The sequence below is a fragment of the Alosa sapidissima genome, chromosome 14 (genome assembly GCF_018492685.1).
Source record: "Alosa sapidissima isolate fAloSap1 chromosome 14, fAloSap1.pri, whole genome shotgun sequence".
Lineage (NCBI taxonomy): Eukaryota > Metazoa > Chordata > Actinopteri > Clupeiformes > Clupeidae > Alosa > Alosa sapidissima.
In genome coordinates, this window is record NC_055970.1 from 26,322,269 (window position 1) to 26,350,000 (window position 27,732).

Genomic DNA, 27,732 nt, shown 5'->3' on the forward strand with positions numbered 1-27,732 from the left:
TTTCCAGTGTTTTGGTAAAGTTAGTGTGTGCAGAGAAAGATGTGTTAGTAGTATATTTAACAAAATGTGTTTTTGAGAAGAAAATTATCCATTTGGCCAGTTGCGTTTTGTAGGTGTGAGTCTGTGTTAAGAGTTTAGAAAAAGTATCTGGAGTATGGGTAAACGCGCTTGTTAGCGATTGAAAAAAAACTGTAATGAGGCAAAGGTTCTTCAGAGTATCAAGTCACGTTTATACAAATACTAAGTCAAAGTTGTATACATTTTGATAAGTGCATGGTACATGGTACCACAAAATCTAATGAATCTCATATTTACTGTACATGACTCAAGCCACAGTGTTGAAACCCTGCTTTAAAATGTTTTTGAAATGTGAATATACTGTAGGTCTTATGGTCTGATTCATTGGCAAAGCTAACTCTCTTGGCATGGCTTCAGATGATCCGGCCGTCGCAGGTGGACAGGTACAAATTCTGTGTTTATACGCATCACAGAGGCAGAGCGGTGGCCAATAGGGATGTGGACAGTGATGACAAGATATGATTGGCTGGTGGTCAGACAAGGGGAAGCCTATAAAGATCTGTGCACACAGAGGCTGCCGTTCTCCCACACGTCTGAGCACTCAAGGATAAGGGGCGAGAGTTCATCTGTGTGAAAGGGATACAGAGAGTAGCAGATAGACACTGAGAGACTGAGAGAGAGGGGGATAGAGTGAGAGAAAGAGAGAGAGAAAGAGAGGCAGAAGGAAACGGAGAGTGAGAGAGAAAGAGTGATTAAGAGTGAGAGTAAGTGCAAGAGAGGGGGAATACAAAGAGAAAGAGAGAGAGAGAGAGCAGTGTGTGCCATTGTGTGTACCGTCTGGCAGAACCATGAGTGGATGTCCATACTTCCAGAAGAGAGACGTGTGAGTACTGTGAAGACTACTCCTACCTGTTTTTAATGACACAGACACTTACACACTCACTGACACAAAGCTGTGTGTGTGTGTGTGTGCGTGTCTGTTTGTGTGTGTATGTGTGTGCATGTTTGCATGTGTGTGTGTGTGTGTGTACCGGCTGTGCCTTCAGTCTGTTTCAGAGCCGACAGCAGCAGAAGGACGAGGGCGAGAGGGATGACTCTCAGGATGGGACCAACAAGGCCAGCAAAGGAGGGATCATCTACGGAGACTACCTGCAGGTACATCCCCCCCCCCCCACACACACACACAGACTCTCTCTCTCTCGCACACACACACACACTCTCTTTCTCTCTCGCACACACGCACACACACACACACACACACACACACACACACACACACACACACACACACACAATCTACATTAATAACCACAAGACATGCTCAGTCCATTATAGTGTACTGACAGTATGAGAGGGATTTCTGTTTTCAATGGCTTTAACTAAACAAACTCACCTAATATAGAACTAATGGTGTGCCACTGTTCTGTGTCCAGCTGGATAAGATCGTCACTGCCCAAACTCTCCAGAGTGAGCTGAAAGGAAACAAGATTCACGATGAACATTTGTTCATCGTTACGCACCAAGGTAAATATCCTGTCTGGACCAATGCATGCAGTTCTCCATCAGTGTCCATATCCTGTCTGGGCCGATGCGTGCAGCTCTCCATCTTGCCATGTGTCCATGCAGGTTCTCCATCTTATTTGTAATCAGGGATGTAGTGGAGGCTATAAGCAAGTAAACACAATTTATCCACCTCTGAAATTTCAGAAATAGAATTTAACTTTTAACATTCAATTACACCTATTATCCACATTCACAATATGTGTACTCATCAACACTCAACAGGAACCATTTAATACCATTGGTTATCATGTTTAGGCATCATTATATTTAAGGGTCATCATATTTAAGGGTCATCATGTTTAAGGGTCATCATGTTTAAGGGGTCATTATGTTTAAGGGGTCATTATGTTTAAGGGCCATCATGTTTAAAGCGATGGTTCGGAGTAATTTCACCCTAGGGTCCTTTGCACCATGACCCCGAGCCAAACACCCTCCCAGAACCTGTTTTCCCTTGGTTGAACCCTGGTCGAGTAGCGCTGTCCAAAACGAATGACTTTCAGCAGGCGTAATGGAACCAACTTAGTATCTCGTAAATTACCCCACTAATAATGCTCTGAATGGTATGAAACTTCTACAGTCGTACAACTATGTTCTTTACTCATAAAAAGAGGCATTGAAAAGTTTGTAAGTACACCAGGAGTTTATTTAAATAACACTTGCCTGATGGATGCTACTATCTGCTACTACCTACCGCTGCATCGATGTTACTTCCATGATTTGGGAAAAGCCCGTAAAAGTCCTGGCAGGAAGCATGCATAAGGATGTAGATTCAGGAAGGCACTAATATTTTGTTCATAGTACCAGTTTGCAACAATTATTAGTTAACACTAAGTTGTAAACACTTCGGGAAAAAAATATTAAAAACTGGATATACCAAAAAAAGTCCTGGCAGGAAGCATGTATAAGGATCTAGATTCAGGAATGCACTAATATTTTGTTTGTAGTACCAGTTTGCAACAATTATTAGTTAACACTAAGTTGTAAACACTTCAGAAAAAAATATAAAAAACTGGATATACCAAAACACCTGTAATGTAATCACGTTCTGCCAGGACTTTTACGGGCTTTTCCCAAATCACGGAAGTAACGTCGACGCAGCGGTAGGTAGTAGCAGATAGTAGCATCCATCAGGCAAATGTTATTTAAATAAACTCCTGGTGTACTTACTGTACAAACTTTTCAATGCCTCGTTTTATGAGTAAAGAACATAGTTGTACGACTGTAGAAGTTTCATACCATTCAGGGCATTATTAGTGGGGTAATTTACGAGATACTAAGTTGGTTCTATTACGCCTGCAGAAAGTCATTAGTTTCTGACAGCGCTTCTCGACCAGGGTTCAACCAAGGGAAAACAGGTTCTGGGAGGGTGTTTGGCTCGGGGTCATGGTGAAAAGGACCCTAGAGTGAAATTACTCCGAACCATCGCTTTAAGGGGTCATTGGTAACTGCGTATTTTCTCCGTCCTGTGTGCAGCATATGAGCTGTGGTTTAAGCAGATCTTATGGGAGCTGGACTCAGTGAGGGATATCTTCATTAGTGGCCATGTAAGTCTCTTTAGGTGTGTGTGTGTGTGTGTGTGTGTGTGTGTGTGTGTGTGTGTGTGTGTGTGCATTGGGATAGCTACTTTGGACCAATATTCATATACAAATGGCCTTAACTATCACTAGAGCCTAAACAGCAAGAAGCATGATTTCTTTTTCAAAATAAATAGAATATACTCAATACACAATATAAAATAAATAATACTCAACATTTCTTTACCAATGCTGTTTTACGTATATAGTGGATAACAGTGGACTCTTAACAGTCATTCCTCTGAGTTAAGAAATGGGATGTTTTTGTGGGTGTCCTAACGCATGTCTTGACCCCAGGTGCGAGATGAGCGCAACATGCTGAAAGTGACCACACGCACCCACAGGATTGTCATGATCTTCAGACTCCTGGTCGACCAATTTGCTGTTCTGGAGACTATGACTGCTTTGGACTTCTTTGACTTCAGGTCAGCAGATGATAATATTTAATTTTTTTCATGTAAATTATGAAACCTTTTGTGACTGTGTTGTTATTATGACCGCCGCGCAGCGAAGCGGCGGTCATATAGGTTTAGTCAGATTTTTTTTTTCTTTTTCACATGGCCAAATTTCCGTCAAGGATTCCCGGGACACTGAAAGACCGGGGTACACGAAACTTGGTGGGCATGTAACCCCACATGGATAGCATAGAACCATAGTTTTTCGTTTTGATCTGTAGCCCCCCCCGCTGGACTGGATCCCCCGAAAGCAGGGTAGGGCAGACACATTTTTCTGTGAATATCTTGAGAACCGTAGGGTTTAAGAGGACCATTTTTTTTTTTGTATGTTGATCTCAAGGGGCTATGTCAACCCATTCCATAACTACTCATTTCATGTATAGCACCACCTAGTTAAACACAAAAAAGTAAAAATGAGGTGTTGTAATCGCAGGTATCTGTGACCTAACATAGTCAAAACTGCACGAAATTGGAAGTGTAGGATCATTATGACACCCTCTGAATGCACGCCAAGTTTCGTGGAATTCCGTTCATGGGGGGCCACACAATAAATTAATTTATGTTACTATACACCAACAGGCCTGTAGGTGGCCGGAGACAGTTTTCTGTGAATATCTCGAGAACCGTAGGGCCTAGGAGGACCACCTTTTTTTTGTATGTTGGTCTAAAGGGGCCATGTCAACCCATCCCATTACCACTTATTTTATGTATAGCGCCACCTAGTTAAAAATTAAAAAGCAAAAAATTAGGTATTTTCATCACAATATCTCTGGCTGACATGATCAAAACTACACGAAATTGAAAGTGTAGGATCATTATGACACCCTCCGAATGCATGCCAAGTTTCGTGAACTTTTGTTCATGGGGGGCCTTACAATAAAATAATTTATGTGTACATTTAGTGACCATACACCAACAGAGTTTTCTGTGAATATCTTGAGAACCGTAGGGCCTAGGATGACCAATTTTTTCCGTATGTTTGCCTCCAGGGGTCATGCTAACCCATTCCATATGCACACATGTGCATAAACAGATACACACGCACACACATACATTCACAGTAATCATACGTATGACACATACTCACACAGTAGACATATGTACGCATGCATGCACATGCACAAACACAGGCACATACGCAGCCACACACACAAGCACACACACACACACACACACACCCACACACATAAACATAAACATGTACACGCACACATGCACACAATTCAAGAATTTCTCAGAATTATTAACAGGCAAGATGGGGGTGGCGTTGTATAAAATGAATTTTACATGTGAAATCTATGAACTAATCATGTTTTGGTACTTGTTGTCTAGCAGATACCAGAGAATTGAGTGAGAATTGAGTGTGGATAATGCAATTTAGTGAGACAGTTAGAATCATATATGCCTTTCAGCGTGATTTATTTTTGTGGGAAAAATATGCTGGACTGGGCGGCGGACATATTTTGTACCGCTCTGCGGTACATCTAGTTTTTGACACATACTAAAATTTGAATATGCAAACATATATTTAGGTGCATGCTTTTGTGACATATTGGTACTTATGTTGGATTGTTTCTATGTATGGGTGTGTGTGTGTGTGTGTGTGTGTGTTCTAAACCAGGGAGTACCTGTCCCCAGCCTCTGGCTTTCAGAGCTTGCAGTTCCGTCTCCTGGAGAACAAGATCGGCGTTCCAGATAACCAGCGGGTTCCCTACAACCGCCGCCACTACAGGGACAACTTCCGTGGGGAGGACAGCAAGCTGCTGCTCAGCTCTGAGGAGGAGCCCACACTGCTGCAGCTGGTGGAGGTGTGCACCTGGACACCACACACAGCACCTGGGCACCACACACAGCACCTGGGCACCACACACAGCACCTGGACACCACACACAGCACCTGGACACCACCAACACACACACATCACCTGGACACCACACACAGCACCTGGACACCACCAACACACACATCACCTGGGCATCACCTGGACACCACACACAGCACCTGGACACCACCAACACACACACAGCACCTGGACACCACACACATCACCTGGACACCACACACATCACCTGGACACCACCAACACGAACACAGCACCTGGACACCACACACATCACCTGGACACCACACACATCACCTGGACACCACCAACACACACACAGCACCTGGACACCACACACATCACCTGGACACCACACACATCACCTGGACACCACCAACACACACACACATCACCTGGACACCACACACATCACCTGGACACCACCAACACACACACACACATCACCTGGACACCACACACAGCACCTGGACACCACACACATCACCTGGACACCACCAACACTCACATCACCTGGACACCACCAACACACACACATCACCTGGGCATCACCAACACACACACATCACCTGGGCACCACACACATCACCTGGACATCACCAACACACACATCACCTGGACACCACACACATCACGTAGGCATCACCAACACACACACATCACCTGGACATCACCAACACACACATCACCTGGGAGGCTTCAGGGCGAGTTTTGTGCACTTGGGTGTCATTTATACAATGGCATGACACTGTAAACAGAGAACAAACACATGACACAAGACACCTGCAGTTTCTAGAACACCTGACCCTACATATGCTAGTGAGCTTAAATTTACCATGACAACATACATTTTCCACACCAACAAGCCATAGAGTGTCCTGTGTTAATATTGCTTCCTCCTGCTGCAGTGATAATATGGATATACTGATAGACAAACATGATGTGTTTTATTATGGTGTATGTATATCATTATTATCATATTATTATTATCATTATCATATTATTATTATTATTATTATTATTATTATTATTATTATTATTATTATTATTATTATTATTATGGTCTATTAACTTATTACCTGTTGTTTGTGTGCTGCAGAAATGGTTGGAACGCACCCCCGGCTTGGAGGAGAACGGATTCAACTTCTGGGGAAAACTGGAGGCCAACATTGCTGTGGGACTGAAGAGGGAGAGAGAGAAACTAGAGGTTTGTCATCGTTATCATCTCCTGACTCATATACCAGGGGGGTATTCCAAGTACGTGGTTTAGTGATAAACCTGGGTAACAACTCAGAGTAAGTGGTAAACCTCCTACAACAAGAGCCCTATGGTACTGTTTTGTTAGGAGAATGCAGTCATACAGCTCTTCTATTAGGAGGTTTACCACCTACTCTGTGTTAACTAACCCAGGTTTGTCACTAAACCTCGTACTTGGAATACCCCCCAGCTCTGCACAGACATCTGTGGCGACCATGGACTCAAATCCATACTGATGCTGACAACAGTGATCTGCAGTAGCATTTGGCATATCCATTAATTAATTAATTAATTAATTCATGCAATTATATTGTATGTTCATTCGTTAATTAATTATGTGAGTTACAATCATGTATTTAATCAGACTGTGTAATCAGACTTAAGGACTATGGAATCAGTGCCATATTATGTAATCTTGCCCTGAGAGTGGGCAGGTTACCATGCAGCCAGCTCAAGTGTTGTGTTGTTGGACAGACGAAGCCAGAGTCGGAGGACAAGGATGAACAGATGGCCGAGTTCACCAAGCAGAGAGAAGTGCTAGAGTCCCTGTTTGATGAGAAACGACATGACCACCTCATGAGTAAAGGTGAGGATGATGATCACACACACAAACACAGTTTCAAGGACATGCAAATATATGCACCAGGCCTGTGACAGTTTAGCTATTTACACAGTAAGAGTTGAACATCCCTCAATGTCTTGTTGACATATACAATCAATCTAATTCACTTTAAATCAAATTAAATCTCTGTTGTTGTTTTTAATGTGTTGTTTGTTTAAATGTGCTAAACACTAGTAACCCTGGCACCATACACACATTCCACCCCTGACCATCCAAATAAGAAATCTAGAGCCAACATCAATGCTTTCAACAGTCTTCTCCACTATCCAAATATGAAATCTAGAGCCAATAACAATGCTTTCGACAGTCTTCTCTGTTATCCAAATAAAACATCTAGAGCCAATAGCAATACTTTCAACAGTCTTCTGTGTTTGTGCACTCTTCAGGTGAGAGACGGCTGTCATATAAAGCTTTGCAGGGAGCTCTCATGATCTACTTCTACAGGTGAGATGTTTCTCCACTTTCCACCTGTCCACTCACCTCCCACAGTTCTCATCAGCCGTCCTCTCGTCTGATCCCCATCGTCTCGCGTATAATGTGTCGCTTCAATTCACCTGTTCAGTGTTCACCTGCTCACCACTCACCTGTTGTGTGTCCTGTCAGAGAGGAGCCTCGCTTCCAGGTACCCTTCCAGCTGCTGACATCACTAATGGACATCGACACCCTCATGACCAAATGGAGATGTAGGTGTCTTACCTGAGTTTGACAAGAACATTAATTTGGCATTGTAGTGAGAGAACCTATCTATACAGTCTAAAATGGTTCCATTTTTACTCAGTTCCTTATGCTGTTCATGTAACTATGCATCACAAACAAACTGAGAGACTGTGAATCCTCCCATCCCCTAGACAACCATGTGTGCATGGTCCATCGGATGATTGGCAGCAAGGCCGGAACCGGTGGCTCTTCAGGATACCACTACCTGCGTTCCACCGTTAGGTGAGCTCTACCTTGTCAAAATGTCCATCCTGCATACATCACCCATCATATAGCCATTGCTTATGCTAGGCATGAATAAAACACAAACAATAGTTTTCATCCCAATTGGCTAGCCATATCCCGTACCATGGAGGTATTATATATAACCATATCCCGCACAGAGCTGCAGGATCCAATAATACATCATGCTTCACAGAACATATTTTATGTGGTGATAGTTCCACAAAAAAAGATATTAAGTGTGTGTGTGACTGAAACAACTTGATCCTGTGATCATGACAGAACATATTACTAATAAAATGAGAGCCAGACCCTGGCATGATATGGCTCATTTGGATTTAAAAGAGCTTTGTTGTTGTGTTGTTCTCATCAGTGACCGTTACAAGGTGTTTGTTGTTGTGTTGTTCTCATCAGTGACCGCTACAAGGTGTTTGTGGACCTGTTTAACCTGGCCACCTTCCTGGTGCCGCGCCACTGGGTGCCCAAGCTCAACCCCACGGAGCACCCCTTCCTCTTCACCGCCGACACCTGCTGTGACAGCTCGTACTGCAGCAGTGTTAGTGATGACTCCGACTAGAGAGAGCGGAAGAGAGGTCTCGGGCAAGAGAGGACAGAATGCAGTGAAGCCAGAGAGAGAGAAGAGAAAGAGGGAGGAGAGAGAAGGATGAATCAGACAGGAGAAATGATCATGGGTCAAGGTCAAAGAGAAAGAGCGACAGGTAAAGGGAGGGGGGCGGGGGAGTGGGACACACCATGGACTGTGGAAAAGTAATCAGAGTGCAGAGTTAAGAGTAAACCATCTTGATGTGTTTGCTGAGCTATGGTGTGTGGATCAAGAAGCAGGCCTGCAGGTCAACAACCTTCCTTTACCATAATGATGCTCTTCGCATATATGACCTTCCTTTACCATAATGATGCTCTTTGCATTTATGACCTTCCTTTACCATAATGATGCTCTTTGCATTTATGACCTTCCTTTACCATAATGATGCTCTTCACATTTATGTTGATGCTGCTCACTGTGAGGGCCGACCATTTAAAACAGCAAAGTGATGTATGTACATAATAGTCCAAACTAAATGCCCAAAGGTTATGAGGTAACACACAAAATACTTCAGAAAACTATACTAATCTCTATTTTACCAGTTTTTTTCCGGCCATTTAACGTTTCTTCCGCAAAGCCTTCATCAGAGCATGTACATAGTGTTGATAGATGTGCAGTGTTTCTAATGCCAATGATTGATCAATGTCTGTTCATAGAAATGTGATTATTAATAGTGACATGCGCTCTGATTTGCACGGTCATGATAATCATTAGGTGCTTTTTGTAAGAAATATTGCTGTTGTGACTATTAAAACCATGACTCTTCTGGGTCCTCTGTGAAGTACATGTATTGAAGAAGTCCAGACTGCAATGTTGGATATGACATTTTATTGTTCTGATATTATCTGGGATTTGATATTAAAAAAAATATAAAAGCGAACAGTCTCACTTCTCAAAATGTTGTTAAAGTACAAAAATAAAACTGTATTATAAAACTATTCTGTAACTTTTGACATTGTCTAAGAAATTATGAAAACTGTATCATCTTTACCCACTTTCCTCACCAAGGATGATGGTTTATTAAGACATACTGCCACACAGAGACATAATCCTGTAGACCTCCCTTCATCATGTGCTGGTGCTGTTCCCCCTTAACCCATTAAATATGCCAAAAATGAACTTCAAGTGCTTCATACCAGGCGGAGTACAGTGACATTTGATCCCTTTGATGAAGTGCCAAGTTTGGTGGTTAACTATCCCTTTGGACCACTATCTCACACACACAACCCCTCACACAAACACAGCCACCACGGTGTCCGCGATACCTGAGAAACAACACACAGACCAGAGAACAGAGGAGTCATTCACACAGACAGAAAGGAAATGCCACTGCAGATAAATATATATACTGTAGTATAAGTATATATACTCTTTTGATCCCGTGAGGGAAATTTGGTCTCTGCATTCATCCCAAATAATCCGTGAATTAGCGAAACACACTCAGCACACAGTGAACACACAGTGAGGTAAAAAGAGTAAAATATGTCTTTTCTCCACCGTGGGATAGTGGGAAACGTAATTTCGATCTCTTTGAAATTGACAATAAAGCAGACTTTGTATCTTTGTACTTTGTACTTTGTAAAGCACATACTAATCCCAACGCAGTGAGCTGCCTGCTACAGCAGCGCTCGGGGAGCAGTGAGGGGTTAGGTGCCTTGTTCAAGGGCACTTCATCCATTCCTACTGGTCGGGGTTCCTGTTACAAGTCCGAAGCGCTACTGTAATCAGTAGGCCACGGCTGCCCCAACACGTATCTAACAACATACACATCAGTTGGATGAAGAGGAAACACCACTGCAGATAAATAACATGTGTCTAACAACATACACATCAGTTGGATGAAGAGGCATTGTTAGAGATCCATGATCAGTGCTCAATCTAAACACTGGCTCAACACTAAATAACATTCTACATGAAATTCATCTTCTGATTCTCATAAGGGTGGTCATATCACGGCCTCCGAAGGCATCTATCCACTCTCTGTGTGCATGTATGTGTGTGTGTGTACTGTAGTAGGGAAGTCAACATGTTGAAATAATGATACGTGGAACTGTAAAGTGGGGTATTGATTGGGCAGCCTTGACTTCTCACACACACACAGACATACAAACAGACAGACAGACACATGTGTCGCTGGCGGTATGTAGGTGACCCCAAGTTGACCTTTGGGTCAGAGGACGCGACAGCCTTACTCACCACATAGGTTGCCGCCGATCCTGATGTGGACATAACCATCCACGCCCCAGGAAGTGCCCCAGGAGTTACGAACAATCCAGTACGGCACATCGCCTGGGACACACAGAGCATAAAACACATTTTACACAGTATTTCTATGAGAGGCATACAGTAAATGCATTGACGTTTGGCTCTAGCAAGTTGGCATTTCGTATTTCAACCTTTCAGATGTTGATGTGTGTTTGAATGGTCCTATGCAAGTGTGCACTCTCAGTAGTTGTGTCTTGTAGGGATGATTAATGACACCTGTTGATGAACACGTACCTGTATTTCCAATCAGAGCTCATGTATTATGTATGTCCATGTGTGTGTGTGTGTGTACACACCTGTGGTGTCGTATCCAGTGACCTGTACTGCATGGTTGGCATTGCGGCTGGAGCAGTGATGCTGGATGACTCCGCCCAGATAGTCTTGCCAGCTCATCGCATCTACCGTGACCACCAGAGGCCCGTAGTCCACCAGCCACTGCTTCATGAGATCTTCCTCATCACTGAAACACACACACACACACACACACACAAACACACACACACACACACACACACACAAACACACACAATCTTTCAGACTAGCACCTTCCACCCATGGACCTGTGTTATTGCTTGGTTTAAGCCCAGAGAGATGGGTACTTCGCCAACAGCCCACACACACACACACCTGCACAGAACCTTTGGTCTGTACATAGGCAGGTCTGAGGGCAGTGCCCTATGTGTCTCCCACCTCTGTGTCCTGAACAACTCGGTACACACTCACCCCAATCAGACTGACCTTGAGTTTCAACATCATCATAGAGCTCTCTCTCTCTCTCGCTCCCTCTCTCTCTATTTTTCTCTCTCTCTCTGTGCGTGTATGTGTGTGTGCATTCAGTTACACACACACACAGGGAAGAGGAGAGAGAGGTGAAGACAGAGTTCATAAACTAAACATTAATCATGAACACCATGACACATCAATTTCTTTCTGATAGCAGCAGTGCCCTCTTGCTGGACCATACCTGAGGTCCTGTGCCTTGAAACCGTTCACTGCCACACCACTGTGGGACTGGGCAAAGAAATGGCACAATCCAGACTCTCCTTTATAAGGGTAGTCAAGCTTCTTCACCAGCTTCTCCTGGGTCTTTGAAGAGACAAACACACACACACACACACACACACACAAACACACTCTACATTAATAACCACAAGACATGCTCAGTCCATTATAGTGTACTGACAGTATGAGAGGTTTAATTCTTTAATTATGAGAAGTTTCCTATTTTACACTTGAGTTTTGCACCATGTGCATCTCTTTTATTGAACAATGCACTCAGGGGTGTGGCAAACAACCTAAGGTGTGGTCTGGCACATTATCTAAAAATCTCTATCTTACACTATCTAAAAAGCATTACGCCACTGACCAAGAAAACCTGGTCTATAGCAAAAAGCACATATGAAGCACAGCTGAAGACGCACTGTCACGAGATGTAAGCAGCAACTCCTCTGCAGGATAAATGTCCTAGGTCCTTAGGTCATTCGAACATTATTGGGGTGTTGCTTTTTTCAGGCTATATTTTCGATGGTCACCTATTTAGTCAAGTAATTAACTGTGAATAACTGTTTTGTCGTTGACTATGACACCATGGTGAAGTTAGTTTCACTTTGCCAATGATAGATGAGTGCAGATGCGTGTATAGGCTATACTCTGCTAGGTTTTAGTAAAGTATGCTTTAGTGGAATACCTGTTCCATACGGTCTCGCATGCAAACAGATTCCTTCAAATGCGCCGCTGGTTATCAAAATACCGGTGCGCGGTTTGAAGTTGCGCTGCTTGCTGTTAAAGGGAATGTCTTTCTCATTGGTTTAAATGATGTTACACCCAAAACACACCCATGACTGATTAAGAGACATAGGAACCGCATTGTTGCGCCATTCGCCCGACGTTTGATAACGTTTGATAACAAAACCACCCCCAATATGGACTAGACAAACGCCTGAATTTAATTAAGCTATTCCCTAGTGAACATGCATGTCTGTGTCAGGTATGGTTGTTATGTATGTCAAAATAATGTAATGTGGTTTATAAAGTGTGTGCAAAGAACTTTTTGTATATTGCATAGTCCTAAATTAAGCATTATTTCTGAATTTATCAAGAACTTTTATATACAATTTATTGTATGTGGCACTGCTGTTCTACAAGGAGATGATAGGAAAAGCTGACTGGACCGGTACCTCCTTCAGCCAGGCGAGGGCTCGGACTGGGGAGCCCCCATCACAGCCCTGGTCCTTGTACGAGCAATCGATGACCTGTTGGACACTTAGCTCCTCAAGGGGATGGCCATCTTTGGCTCTGACCGACTCGGTCGCCCCGACGATGCTGAAGGCCCAACAGCCCCCACACTGCAGTTGATCAACACAGAGGCAGGGGCACACAGGACATTACACATGCTCATTCCAGGGTACAGCTAATGTCATATGTGATTTAGCATGATTGTCACAGCAGTGCAGTATATTAAGAAAAGCCTGAACCTGAATACGCACAACCAGGATGTTTTAAACAGCACTACAGTAATATCATGGAGGTGTACGTGTTACTACAGAAACAAATGACAAATGAGGTGGCCTGGAGTCCACCACAGACAGGGTCAATAGACAGGGTCAGTAGATAAGGAGAGCTGAGGCTTACCGTTCCCTGGTTCTGCACCGGCCCCACTTTCCCCTCGTCACGCCAGTCGAAGCGGGCAGGCAGCTCTCTGGCCACATGGCTGCTGTGATTCAGACTGCTGATGTTAAAGGGAGGGACAACCTCAGCCTTGGCTCGCAAGTACAGGTCTTGAGAGGAGAAAGGGAGTTGAACAGAGAGATGAGAGGCAGACAATATTAGTAGTAGTACCACAAGGAGGAGGAGGAGGAGGCTTTAACCAGGATGTAAAACTCAAAATGTTTGAAAGTTTGAAAACTTTTACAAGTGTCCATGTCCGGAGCCTAATATATAAAGTGGAGGGGAATGTTCAAGGGACGCTGCATCACATGACACTATGCCTGTTACCTCTGAACTGCTGCGGAGATAAATGCGAAAACTGATTCACACCATATCTGGCCGAGCTGTTGCTGGCTTCCCTAGGCTTTGTGTTCAAAAAGGTGTGCCTCTTGAGAGAGTTCTGCAAGGGAGAGAGGATGGAGATGTCAGCCAGATTTAGCCATAGTACCCCCCCAAAAAAGAAAAAATAGGCTACTGTACACTTCGATGAGCATGCACTAATAGACACATCAAAATGTCTAAATATAGGCTCTCTCTAAAATGTGTTATCCGGGAAAAGAATGAAGCATGGTAGCAGCCCCTAAACTCTGCCGAGACATTAGATTGTTTGGTTAGATAAAATGCAAATGTTAAGGCTAAATCATTATTTTAAATCCGGCTTACTTCGAAATTTAGTCTGACTTGTGTATACTCTTCCAGACTGGCGTACGTGTGCTGGAATCTCTTGCTGAGTAGATTCAAGTAAAATGACGAGTTGTGTTTGGTTTCAGTTCCTTCAGATTCTGAGAGTTGGTCATTTCCTGCTGTGAAATCGACCCTCTGATACAAAAACAAAAACAAAATGAACATTTCCATTTAACAGAAATTCCGCATAATTTACACTGCTTTAAGTGAATTTAATGGCGTATTATGGAGTATTACAACCGAGAAGCAGGCAGACGTAATTATATTGATACTGGCATTACACACGATTCGACATTCCGATGCAGGTCTTGGCTATAGTTGGAGGCTTTACCGCCACCTACAGTAGTGGAAGATACATATATTGCAAGTAGTGAAAGTAGTTAAAAGTATTGAAAGTAGTTTTGAGAAATTATTCCAGACAGCTTTATTGGAGTCTGAAGACAACGACTTTTCTGCAGGACATCCTACCACTGACAAACTTTTCTCATTGGCAAAAGTTTTGCATGATGTTTGTTTGACCTTTACATTATAATACCAGGACACAACATGATTTTGTAGGAAGGTACTTCAGTTATTATGAAACATGCTACCGATTTTAACTGATGGAATGACTGTTTACATTCTTGGTTGTGGTATAGCCTATGGGCTTATAAACAATATTTATTAAATCATAATCAATTTCTACTTTAGTAGTCTCTATCCGAAAATGGAATTTGCTCAGTCTAACAAAACGGATAGATGGTAGGCCTACATTGTATCATCTGTGTAATTTATGAAGTATATGAATATGAAATTATTGTAACCATAACAAAACATTTAACTATTTAAAATGTACATTAAATGAATGAGGATATATATGAGCATACTGTATACAAACCTACGGTAGAAATGTGTACACATTAGGCTACATTCATCAAGCAAAATATACAAACACAGTTCTAATTTGAAAATTATGTTTTTGCTTTGGCACAATTTATAGAAAAGGCCTGGTATCTGCGGCAAAGTATTTTGTATCCCATATGACAAGCCATCTCTATTTCTTGTGTAGGCTACAAGGCTGTATTTTTAGTGGTTTAGTTATCCTCCTGAGACCGAATCCATAGACCTATGTCCTCTGTAGCGGACATAAGTTCTAGATGCATACCCCTTTGAGCTATTCTATCAATTCCCGTGGTCTTTTAAAGAGGACATCCTGGGCTTTCTAATGATATATCATGTGATTGGCTGGGTTGCTGGGAACCTCCTCTTTCTTGTTCTCAAAAATGGTTGACATCAAAACAAGCACATTTTATGGAAGGAGGAGAGTGTCAAATAGTCAAATAGTGTCTTCTTATTAAGCATTCATTATGATGGCAATATATGGTCTTGTTAATGAAAATGTCAGGAATCATATGATTAATTTTGAAGTTATTTACATTTTAAAATAATAGTGGCTTTATGAATGTTCATTATAATGGACACCAGGACCAAAATATTTTGATTTTTTGGGAAATTTAGGAGATCATTTGTATAGGATGAATGGGGGGGGGGGGGGGGGGGGGGTCAGATTTGGAGCTCTCAGGTGATGAGTGAGTGAAACAGAAATGAGAACTATGAACCTGTGCCTCAAGAAGATAGCGAGGAAGAGTAAGACTAAAAAATGAATTATCGCAGATGAAAGAAAAACATGAAAATGAAATGAACAATCCAGAAAAAAGAAATACAACTGTCCAAAAAGGCAAATAAAGTAGTCTAGAAGGATAAATAACCTTTTCCCTTATATTTGGTTAAGTTTACCCTTAATTTAATACCACTAAAAGCATAATTTGGCCATTTTTGTCTATTTTCATGGCTACCTTTTCATACTAAAACGGTCCTTTTGTCCACCACAGGGGACATGCTATAAAATTTAAAATAAAAAAAAAAATGTAAAAAAAATAAAAATTGTAAGATGTTTTTTTTTAATTCTAAATAGAAAGAAAACAAAAAAGAAATTGTTGGACACTCACTTTTTTTTCTTGGTTCCCAGGAGGATATGTTATGTTGGGTTTTGTGTTACATCACGTGGTTATCTGAAGATAATTGTGAAATTATTATTGCAGAGTCTAATAAGCCCATGAGGGCTGGGCACCATGGTGTTTGACACTTGAATAAACAAATCAATCAATCAATAAATCAATCTAATTGTACAAGTTGATTACACAAGACTTTAAAATTCAGACTTTTAACTTCAACTTTAGATTTGTTGGTACTTTCTATAGCAAATCTTACAATCCAGAAATGACACAAACCATGTCAACTATGAATATTTATTTTCAGAGGTCCCCCTCCACCGTTCCAGAAGTCTCTTCCAGAGGAGGTGCGTGTCTTTGTCGACCCGTAGCGCTTGCCAGAGGTCTCGAGTGCCTGCACTGCAGATTGTTCAAATTCATATGCATGCTGGGTCTGCTTCACTTTTGCATGTTTTGGAATTTAAGATCTTTCATTCGAAGTTGTTGAATTTTTTTGTCATGTAATAATTATTGAATTCTAACAAAGGGAAACATTGGAAACAACATTGGTCTGAAATGTAGCAGTCACATTTCCCCTGGAGTGTTTGACAAGTGATAAACTGATACTCTGTCTCAGGAGTCACGTACACTAGTACACACAAGTCAGGACGATACTGTTTGTGATGCTTGAAATAAATTTTTGAATCTCAAGAAATGAACTGCTCACAGGAAGTATCCAGGTTGAAATCCATGAGCTGACCCCCTGTCAGACCATGATCTTGGCCTAAAATATATATGACCCACAGCCACAAGGGGGAGCTAGAGATCCATTTTTTCTCATTCTCTGAAATGTAGTGGTTATCAAACCTTTTCTGTCAAGCCTCACCTGTTGCCGTTGGAAATTAATAATTAAGCTCTTACCGTAAAATACAGTAGCTACACACAAGGCAGGGTTGTTAATATAACATCAATCTTTTACTTTTCTGGCCCTAAACTTTCTTCTTAAGTCACATTGTTAAAGGAGCTGGTGTGACCTCACTGGTTTACCGACCCCAGGACCCCTTTACATTTACATGTATTCATTTAGCAGACACTTTTATCCAAAGCGACTTACAGCAAGAGAATAACATTCAAGCTAAAGAGGAGACATTAGCTAGGAATTACTATTGCATCTGTCGATACAATTAGAGGATAGGAGTGCCTACACATTACTACACTAGCAAGTACTAGTCAGTGTGTGGTAGGAGGAGAAAGTGGTAGAAGGAGGAGGTAGAGGGAGGAGAGGGAGATGAGGGAGGTAAAGGAGAGAAGAGAGGGAGATGAGGGAGGTAGAGGAGGGAGGAAGAGGAGGTAGAGGAGGAAGATGAGGGAAGAGAGGGAGATGAAGGATGTCGAGGAGAGAAGAGAGGGTAGAGCATGGTAAGTACGCATCGGGTTTGTCACGTTGGTACATTTTCACCATCAGTTTCTGTTACCTGTGTGTGTTTGTGTGCTGTGTGCCACCTATTCCCATATGCAAAACAATTACCTGATATTCCACGTCTTCTCACAGAGTTCCTATATCCCCATCCCCGTATGACATAGAGGGGTGGGTGGATGGATAGATCGAAAGATAGATAGATAGATAGATCGAAAGATTTTTCTTCGAAAAAATACAAATCACAAATGTGCTTCTAAACTATTTTAATTTAACAGATGAACATTTTGGCTTTGTGAAACATAGCTCCAAACAAATGAACACAAATTGTAGTAATTAAAGGAAATTTAATTTGCAAATCATGTAGAGGAAAAAAAATATGGAATCACTCAATCCTGAGGGAAAAAAATATTGAATCGCAAACCTAAAATAATCATAGTTAGTACTTTTGCTGCACCTCCTCTGCCTTTTATGACAGCTTGAGTAACTCACTCAGAACAGTATTCTTCTTCAACATTATCGCAGTTGACAGATCTGTTTCACAGGGCGGTGCCTTGTCATGCACCATGTCCTTCAGTTTCCACCATAAAGTTAAAATGGGATTGAGATCCAGACTGTTTGCTGGCCATGCCATTGACTTGATATGTCTTTACTGAAGAAAGGTTTTAAAGGTCTTTGCTCTATGGTAAGATACATTATCATCCTGGAAAATGACCAACAAAACTTCTTTCGATTGATGGACACAAAATGTGCATGAAGGGGCAAATTCTCAAGGGTGTGCAAGTCAAAAAAAAGTGCACAACTAAGTGCTTTTCAGCCTGTGGACATTCTGCCCTTCACTTAAGTCTGTCATTTACGCACCATGAAGCCAGTTACGTGCTTTGGGAGGAGCTACTCCAAAATCTGGGAGTTTCTTACTGTACAGTATGTATACCTTACATGCATTCTGCCACTGGCTTAAGATAGACAGATAGATAGATAGATAGATAGATAGATAGATAGATAGATAGATAGATAGACAGATAGACAGATAGATAGATAGATAGATAGATAGATAGACAGATAGACAGATAGACAGATAGATAGATACTTTATTAATCCCCAAGGGGAAATTCAAGGCTTAAGCATCTTTCCTGCTACGCGCTCCCAAGGGCTGTATTAAGGTTGAGCGCCACTACAAGGTGAAACAGAATATTGCTCGATGTTGGCAGTAGGCCTAGTTCTAAATACATATAGATTACACAGAATGTTACACATTACAGTATCAACTTAGCTCTCTTAAAATAACATATAAACAACTCGCCATAGACTTCTGACGAGGTGTACAATAGCGATTTTTAGACAATGCGCCAGGCCACTCCCTAAATTGTTAATTGCCACACCCCTGGGCGCATTGTTTAAAAAATAAACGTGCAAAATAAGGAATTAAACTTTGCACCGGGTGGAAAACGAGTTTTACGCCATGCACCAGGCTGCAAAATACAGCCCATCAAGTCAATGGCATGGCTTTGGCCAGCCAATTGTCTGGATCTCAATCCCATTGAAACTTTATGGTGGAAACTGAAGGATGTGGTGCATGACAAGGTACCGTCCTGTGAAGCTGATCTGTTAAAAGTTCTGAGTGTGATCTGACAAAGTTGAAACCTGATTGATGAAAGATACTGTTCTACATGAGAGAAGTCTGCCTCAGAGAATTCAAGCTGTCACACAAGACAGATGAGGTACAACAAAGTGCTACATTAATTATGATTATTTTAGGTTTGTGATTTCATATTCTTTCCCCTCAGGATTGAATCCATATTTGATAATATTCCCAGTGTGTATGTTTTTTATAGTGACTCCAGCAGCTGATGAGGGATTTATTTTTGTTTGCATTAAATAAATAAATAGACAAAAACATGTACAGTTCATTCAATATTCAATATTTATCCTACAGAAAGGGAAAATGTAATCAGGAGCTTTTCAGTTTCCTAAGGTTGTGCTGGTATTCTAACTGTTGTATACTATCACCTGCACGGTAAGGTTGAGGTAAGAATTGACCTATTCATGAATCTCTTAGTTCTTAACACATACCTACTCATTTGTTGAGAACACTCAGCCAGAACACTCAGACCTTTTTTCTTTTTTTTCCCAAAAAAGCTTTTATTATGTACACAGTGTAACCACTGAACCAAAGAGAACAACCTCACTGCATGGGCCACGCTAGAGGCATGGATAAAATGCACTCTCACTGCAAAAATATAGTCTTGGCAAGGTTTGTGTGCATATATCTGACTCTTATTAGTCTCAATATGACAATGTGTATTTTCAGTTATTTTCAGACAAAAATAAATTGGAACAGGAGGATTGAGGAGATACCAGCTGAACACAGCGTGTTGACTGACTGAATCAATTTATTCTTTCATCTCTGCCTTATGAACTGCAATTATGTCACCCTGTTCTAGGTTTAGATCTCACCATTGCTAATGTTCATGATATTCTTCACAAACATTGATAATTACAAAAACATCAATTATCATCTTCAAGTAAAGACAACAAATATTGTGCTACTAAATATATAACTTATGACATAAAGATTTAAGGTAAATGTTTTTTTTACAGCTCCACAAGAGGACTGCTGAATGACAAACAACACATTTGGTTGTGTATGAGAGCAAGGAGGACCACGTTTGAGAACAAATGACCTCAGAAGACAGACAGACAGACAGAGAAAGCTCCCAAGCATAAATGTGACACAGAAAGGACAGCAAACTGTCATAGGATGTCAAAGGATGTGTTGGGGAACTTTAATGTTTTCCTCTTCTTTGTGTGTGTGTGTGTGTGTGTGTGTGTGTGTGTGTGTGAGAGAGAGAGAGAGAGAGAGGGAGAGAGAGAGAGAGAAAAGAGAGAGGAGAGTGTGTGAGAGAAAAGGTTCCAGTGTCAAGATATCCCAACCATGACTGAAACTGATTTGTTCTTATACCAAAGTTTGTGTGTGTGTGTGTGTGTGTGTGTGTGTGTGTGTGTGTGTGTGTCTGTGTGTGGGCTTGTGTTCTATGACTGAAACCATGGTGTGCTGTATCCCAAACTGCTTTCAAGTCTGAGTCACTATGAGCCACTGCACATCATCAAAAGTGTGACTCCAAATAAGCACAGCTAAATAAGCATAGCTCAACCCTGCAACTGGCAATTGTACACCCTTACTTCATCATACACACACACATATACACACACACACAAACACAACATCATCCTCCCACACACACACACACCAAACACACACACAGGCATAAAACCTCTCATAAATAATCTTTATCACAGTGATTGTCACACAGTGGACCTAGTAAGAGTGATCCATGGCGTCACTGGACCTATAAGAGTGGGCTATGGCGCCACTGGACCTAGTAAGAGGTGGCTATGGCGCCACTGGACCTAGTAAGAGTGGGCCATGCCGTGCTGGATGGGAGGGTGGTGTTTGCAGAGTTAAACAGGCAAACAGGGGTGAACGTTTGTGGCGAAACTCTTTTTCTTTAAACTTTTAAAGCTGAGTATCTTTTTGTTCACGTCAAACAGTAAGCCTTAGTCCACTGACCAAGCATGTATGTTCACTGAGAACTTCGTCCACCCACTATTTATGTGTTCATAAGTTGTTTGTGGCAAAATCAAGGTAACGCACAGCAGGACTCCAGCAGGACAGAGGTCAGTCCAGATCAGGGTCTGAGCTACTGCAGGGTCAGCTGCTCACCTGGACTGGAAGCCTGTTCTCCAGCACAACACCTCAGTGGCACACATACACTGAGTAACGCCACAGAGAGCTGGACACAGATGGACACATGATGGCTACTGGGCAGAGGAACGGCTTGACCGTGTTCCAGTCTTGAGGCAGGTTTTACGCTTTGATGCTGTTGTTCAAAACAACCAGTTCCATTTCTCCACTCTTCTTACATAACTCCCAGTCGTCCACTTGAGGGGAAAAACAAGCACAGTAAAATCAGTGGTACTGAGTCCCTTTGGATGTGCATCAATCATCAAAAGTCCTTTACTCCACACACGTGTGGATTCTTTAATACCCTGTCTCCGAACGTAAACATGCAATGTGAACATCAACAAACATACGGCCATAACATATGCCTAATGAAGTCTGTGGAAACAGCAGATGACTACCAGACGCGCAGTGGTGCTGGAGATGAACTAGGTAGCAGAGTTGTATGGAGGTCTGGGGGCAGTACGGGGCAGTGTGGTGGACACACCGATGTCTCACGTCTCGGTGGCGCCGGCCTCACGGAGCAGCTGGGACGTTGCCGAGGCGCAGGGCGCGTCAGGGGGCTGCGGTGGCAGGAAGTCCGGCGAGGTGAGCATCATGGTGGTGGCCTGGCTCCCCTCCTGCAGAGGCACGATCTCCAGCCAGGTGAAGGAGCGCAGGTGCGTGGGCCGGTTGCCCAGCAGGGGGCGCCGCTGCTTGTAGTTGGCCCAGACCTGGACCAGCGTCTCCTTAAAGGGCCGTGTGGTCAGTGTGTAGAGGATGGGGTTCAGCGCGCTGTTGATGGGCAGGATGAAGATCACTACCCACGAACTAATGGAGCCTGACAGAGGAGGGAGAAAGGGATAGGAGAGAGGGAGAGAGGAAAGAAGGAGAGAGGGAGAGGATGTAAGGAGAGAGGAGAGGATAGAAGGAGAGAGGAGAGGATAGAAGGAGAGAGGAGAGGATAGAAGGAGAGAGGAGAGGATAGAAGGAGAGAGGGAAAGGATAGAAGGAGAGAGGGAGAGAGTAAAACGAGAGAGGAGAGGATAGAAGGAGAGAGGAGAGGATAGAAGGAGAGAGGGAAAGGATAGAAGGAGAGAGGAGAGGATAGAAGGAGAGAGGAGAGGATAGAAGGAGAGAGGAGAGGATAGAAGGAGAGTGGAGAGGATAGAAGGAGAGAGGGAAAGGATAGAAGGAGAGAGGGAGAGAGTAAAACGAGAGAGGAGAGGATAGAAGGAGAGAGGAGAGGATAGAAGGAGAGAGGGAGAGAGTAAAAGGAGAGAGGAGAGGATAGAAGGAGAGAGGGAGAGAGTAAAAGGAGAGAGGAGAGGATAGAAGGAGAGATGAAAGGGAAGAGGATGGGATAAGAAAAGAGATGCCATAATATGAGGGAGGTGGTGGAAAGGAGAGAAGAGAAAAGGGAGGAGAGAGGATAGGAGAAGAGAGGATAGGAGAAGGGGAGATGAGAGAAGAGAACAAGTCAGGTGAGGACAGAGTAGGATGGGAGGGTTAAAGAGGAGAGGAAAGGGGTAGGTAGGTGAGGAGGTGTGGAGGGCAAACAAGGAGACGAGAAGATGGAAAGTAGAGAGGAAAGTAAAGATGGTGAAGAGAGGACAAAAGAAGAGACGGGAGTGAAAGAGAGAGGACAAAACAGAGAGAAAAGAGGAAGTTAAATGACGGTGTGGTTGCCACATTTCATCTTTTTAGAGCATGTGTTGAGGGGTTGAACTAATCCTATTATGGCAAAAGCTTGGCTCAGCTTATTACAGAACTCTAAAATCCTCAACAACACATTGACACGAGGCCTCTGCTCTAGACTGTGCATTTATGAGGCGGTGAGTCAAACAGCAAAGTCATCCCTTGACTGGCTGACATTTGCAAAGCCTGTGGTCTTTGCCTCTGAGCCCAGCCCCAGTGGACACTGCCAGCATGATAGTCCTAGCAAGACGTGTGTAGAATGAGGAAGGCTCCTCAGGTGTGGAGGGTCAGCTACTCCTCCTGTCCTCTCTTCTCTTCTCCTTTTTCTTTTCTCTCCTTTCCACTTCCTCCCTCATATTATGTCCTCTCTTTTATTGTCCCATCCTCTCCTCTCTCCTCCTATACTTTCCTCTCCTCTCTCCTTCAATCCTCTCCTTTCTCATTCCATCCTCTCCTCTCTAATTCAATCCTCTCCTTCAGTATATAGAGTGTGTACTGTATACTGTATATATATAGAGAGAGAGAGAGAGAAAGAAAGAGAGAGAAAGAGAGAGTGTGTTTGTGTGTGTGGATAGATATGAGAGTTAGCTGCCTTCATATCACATCAAGGTTTTCACAGGTTTTACACTACAAACTAGCCACTAGCCACTACTAGTCAATATTAGGGGTGGGTGATATATATCGTCTGCGATAATATCGTGATTGTTGTTTTAACGATGTGCAAATTGACATTATCGAGTATTTAAATTTACTTATGGGGGAAAAACACTCGAAATCAGCATTGAAGACTCATACATTCCCAGGAGGTGTATGCGGGAGAAGCCCGGCTGCAGCAGAGCAAGTGTCACAAGATCACTAGTGGGTCACAATGACGACACACCGAAGCGGTTATGAGCTACGTACAGACGCATTTGATATTCGTAGCGCCCAATAAACGGCTCTGGGCATTCGTAAACCATGTTTCAAATACGAGAAAATTAACTTGGCACAGGGCTATAATGCAGATGCCCAAAGCAAATGGATGTTAAACAGACCACTACATTTAACAGATCTAACAGAAACTGATGGATCACAATTTTTCACTGTGGGAATTGTATGGTAATGTCCCTGCATCAACACTTTCACAGGAGTTAATATTCTGCAGATCTGTCATCATTACTGGCTCTGCATCGCAGAGGAATCTCATGTGAATTATATTGAAATTCTCACTTCACTTCCTCACTTTTCAAACATTTAAACTCTGAAAGCTGTATGTCCTAAAATGACTCAAAATCAGATTTGTCTTGTATCTGCTCATTTGCTGGTTGATAGATAGATACTTTATTCCTCCCCACAGGGGAAATTCAGATGTCCAGCAGCCGTGTGTCTATCAACAAGCATTCACACTGCAATGCACTCATAAAAACCCTGATATTCCTCTAGAGTAGAGTTTCAGAACATGGTGTAGAAACAGGCTTCTCCTAATGCCACCTGCAATGAAAAGTTCCCGCTCCAGTCTCTTCCACATCACTCCGTCTCTTTCAGCAGTGTGCTGTGCATCACGATGAGCAGGTCAATCCGTCTTTTCCACGTGTGTTTAAAGCTAAGTCAGGCATAGCAGACTCATTCTAACAGAAGTCAGACATGGTTCTGGTTTGGTCCCATTTGGGTCCTACTGTAATTCGACCTTTGTTTAGCCTTGTTCTGGCCCTGATTTGGCCCCGTGGAGAGACGCTGGTGGTCAGTGCTGTCTGGGGCGTCGGATGGGGGGTAAAACCAGTACTGATTACTAGCAGCTGACAAGCAGCTGTAAGTAGGCTAAGCATGCTAAATTCGACATCCAAACAGTATTCTAACGTTAGCTTTGAGATACTGCTTGATTTCATAACTTAACTTAGTTTAGTCTCTTCAATGTAGCCTACTATGTTGTGATAAGACCTTAGCAGAGTTCACTTCAATGTAGCAGTTTTGAACAAATTTGCGCAGCATGGTCACGATGCTAAGCGGATTTAGTAGCAATTTAGCCAGACGTCTTCTATGCAATGCTTCTATGTGGCAACAACAATCCTTCAACAATCCTGAATATTTTGTTAAATGCACATGCAGAGGAGTAGGGCAGCGGGCTACGAGAGAGAGCAGGGCGGGGCAAGGAAAGGCTGCGTGCGTAAAAAGCGCAGCTCAATGTCAATGCAAGGATTTGACCTTATATTTAATTTAAATGAAATGAAATTAAACATAGAATATTCATCTGTGGCGGCCGATTTTTATTTTGTGGCGCCCCGCCACAGATTAGTCAATGTATGGGAAACACTGGGTCAGTGCTGCAGGTGGTCAGTGCTGTCTAGTGGCCAGTGCTGTATAGTGGTCAGTGCTCTAGGTGGACAGTGCTTTCTAGTGGTCAGTGTTGTCTAGTGGTCAGTGCTGTCTAGTGGTCAGTGCTGCAGTCGATCAGTGCTGCATTTGGTCAGTGCTGTCTAATGGTCAGTGCTGTATAGTGGTCAGTGCTGTAGGTGGACAGTGCTGTCTAGTGGTCAGTGCTGTCTGGCTCACCTGGAATCTCCACCTGCATGAGGGATAAGATCTTCAGGATGAAGATGGGGATCCAGCAGAGCGAGTCTGTGATGACAATGGAGAAGAAGCGCTTGGCAATGGTCAGCTCTTTCTTGATGTGGTTGGTGTACTTGGTGGTCTGCGTGCCGGTTCTCTGGATGTTGTAGAACATGCTGCCATAGGAGAGGACTATGATGAGGAACGCTGCCAGATTCAGCCCTGTGGATAGGGGGGTAAAACACAATTTACACTAACACAAATTCATAGTGGCTCTGCATCAGGCTCACAATCAGTCAAACTTAAACTCACACAACACTGGCTCAACATCACCAAAACAAGTTTATTCTTCTGTTCAATACTTCTATCTCAGCATCACCCCACAACCTTTTTCTCCTGTTCAATACTTTTATTTGATAAGAAGGGGAAGAAGAACAGGAACTGGCCTGCTTTGACAAGTTAATATATAACTCAAACGAAATAAAAGATGCATGTTGATGTGAACTAAACAAAAGACAATCCGCTAGCAGTGAGCCCCCCTCTTGTCCCCTCCAGGCCACCGTACCGAGGAAGATGACGATGGAATAGATCTGGGCACCCTCCGTCTCCCGCTGCTCCGAGTGCAAGGGGAAGCACACGCCGTTGGTCCCGTAGAAGTTCCGGAAGACCCCTTTGCAGACAAGCGGCAAGAAGGCGATGATGAAGCCCAGCACCCAGATGACCACCAAAATGGTGACGGTCCGGCGGCGGCCAGGCGTCAGGTAGCGGAACGGGTACACAATGCAGATGTACTTCTCCAGCGTCAGGTAGGTGAGCAGCAGCACACTCACCTCCGTGGACAGCATGGCCAGAGAGCCCACCACCTGGCATGCTGCGCTGTCCATCCACGCCTGCGCATGCCGGTTGTACTCACCGCGGAACTTCAGGTCGTACGCACCGATCATGAACAGGTACACGCCCATGAGCCCGTCAGCACCTGCAGGGGCACAAAGAAGCACTTTGTGGACGCGGTGTCATCTGACTCACAGGCTAAGCATGACACGTGCTGATCAACAGGTCGATTATAGGTTGATTTGTAATAGGCCACACAGACTGGTTTATAGGTCTGTAAGTGGAACAAGCGTATCAATAGCATGACCCTGGCTGGTCTATTAAGGTTTTGCACCTCCGTTCTAATGTTACGTCACGTTTGTTTACAACTAGAGTGGTAGGCAAGAATGGTAGGCAAGGCACTGCAGACTGGTAGGCAAGCCTACAACAGTCGGGTTGCATAGGCTACACATAGTTACAAATAGCTTCCGGGATGCCGACCATGTGTAGGCCCTAACAGTTGGTTTTACAATAAGAAGCAAAAAGACGACGAACGACCGTTTAGCCTAGGCTACCTATCCTCATGGTTGATTCTGTGAAGTCTTTTATTCTCAAGATGGCCTAATGGTGTAGCCTACTGTCTACGAATATGTAGGCTAAAATACAACTATCTACAGTCATCCAAAAATGAATTGCCAGAGATAGGCTATGAAGCGAAAAAGTGCAGCATTTTAAACATGGCAAGAATATTTTTACCGGAACAGTTTGTTCTAATTTGTCTCGTGAAATTCGTGCTTGTGGACATCAATCACCTATCTTCTGTCCTTCTATTTCAAGTTATCATGTATGGAGCTAAATTTGTCTCAATAATATTTGTATATGCGCAGAGGGGGATCCACAAATATTTCTTGATTTGCATGTGTGTTTTGATATCTACAAATAAAAAAAATCATATTTGTAACTCGTATATTGATTTTTACAAATATAGATGTGCATTTGTAAATAAAATGCCATTTGTAAAACCGAAAATTTTATTTGTGAAATGTGATTCTGCATTTGTGGA

General features: G+C 42.9%; 3 protein-coding genes across 3 annotated transcripts in view; 1 reads left to right on the plus strand and 2 right to left on the minus strand.

Annotated features, from left to right (window-relative positions):
• Window positions 1–573: 573 nt before the first annotated feature.
• tdo2a (tryptophan 2,3-dioxygenase a) lies at window positions 574–9,752 on the plus strand. Its single transcript, XM_042062023.1, has 12 exons — window positions 574–901; window positions 1,065–1,173; window positions 1,452–1,542; window positions 3,055–3,125; window positions 3,453–3,580; window positions 5,232–5,418; window positions 6,550–6,657; window positions 7,182–7,293; window positions 7,716–7,773; window positions 7,933–8,012; window positions 8,178–8,268; window positions 8,683–9,752. Exons 1-12 carry the CDS (start codon window positions 867–869, stop codon window positions 8,843–8,845), a joined length of 1,233 nt encoding a protein of 410 aa, XP_041917957.1. The 5' UTR covers window positions 574–866; the 3' UTR covers window positions 8,846–9,752.
• ctso (cathepsin O) lies at window positions 9,686–15,628 on the minus strand. Its single transcript, XM_042061239.1, has 10 exons — window positions 15,620–15,628; window positions 14,813–14,839; window positions 14,507–14,662; window positions 14,132–14,243; window positions 13,769–13,914; window positions 13,315–13,482; window positions 12,102–12,223; window positions 11,434–11,597; window positions 11,069–11,161; window positions 9,686–10,137 (listed from the first exon to the last, which is right to left on the minus strand). The coding sequence occupies exons 1-10, from the start codon at window positions 15,626–15,628 to the stop codon at window positions 10,103–10,105; spliced, it is 1,032 nt and encodes a 343-aa protein (XP_041917173.1). The 3' UTR covers window positions 9,686–10,102.
• Window positions 14,633–27,732, minus strand: part of rxfp1 (relaxin family peptide receptor 1) — a 131,055-nt gene continuing 117,955 nt past the window's right edge. The window contains exons 16-19 of the mRNA XM_042062063.1: window positions 26,425–26,835; window positions 25,863–26,081; window positions 21,639–22,476; window positions 14,633–14,662 (exon numbers count right to left, since the gene is read on the minus strand). Coding sequence (XP_041917997.1) covers window positions 22,151–22,476; window positions 25,863–26,081; window positions 26,425–26,835 — 956 coding nt within the window. The 3' untranslated portion in view covers window positions 14,633–14,662; window positions 21,639–22,150. The remainder of the gene's footprint in view (window positions 14,663–21,638; window positions 22,477–25,862; window positions 26,082–26,424; window positions 26,836–27,732) is intronic.

Bases quoted from the DNA above. Each gene is read 5' to 3' on its own strand.
- tdo2a (XM_042062023.1), top strand. From the start codon at position 867: ATGAGTGGATGTCCATACTTCCAGAAGAGAGACGT. The intron at 1,174-1,451 runs GTACATCCCCCC...TTCTGTGTCCAG, and splicing joins TCTACGGAGACTACCTGCAG to CTGGATAAGATCGTCACTGC. The intron at 5,419-6,549 runs GTGTGCACCTGG...TGTGTGCTGCAG, and splicing joins CACTGCTGCAGCTGGTGGAG to AAATGGTTGGAACGCACCCC.
- ctso (XM_042061239.1), bottom strand. The intron at 14,244-14,506 runs GTAAGCCGGATT...TCTCCCTTGCAG, and splicing joins AAGTCAGACTAAATTTCGAA to AACTCTCTCAAGAGGCACAC. The intron at 13,483-13,768 runs GTAAGCCTCAGC...GATCAACTGCAG, and splicing joins CGGTGCAGAACCAGGGAACG to TGTGGGGGCTGTTGGGCCTT.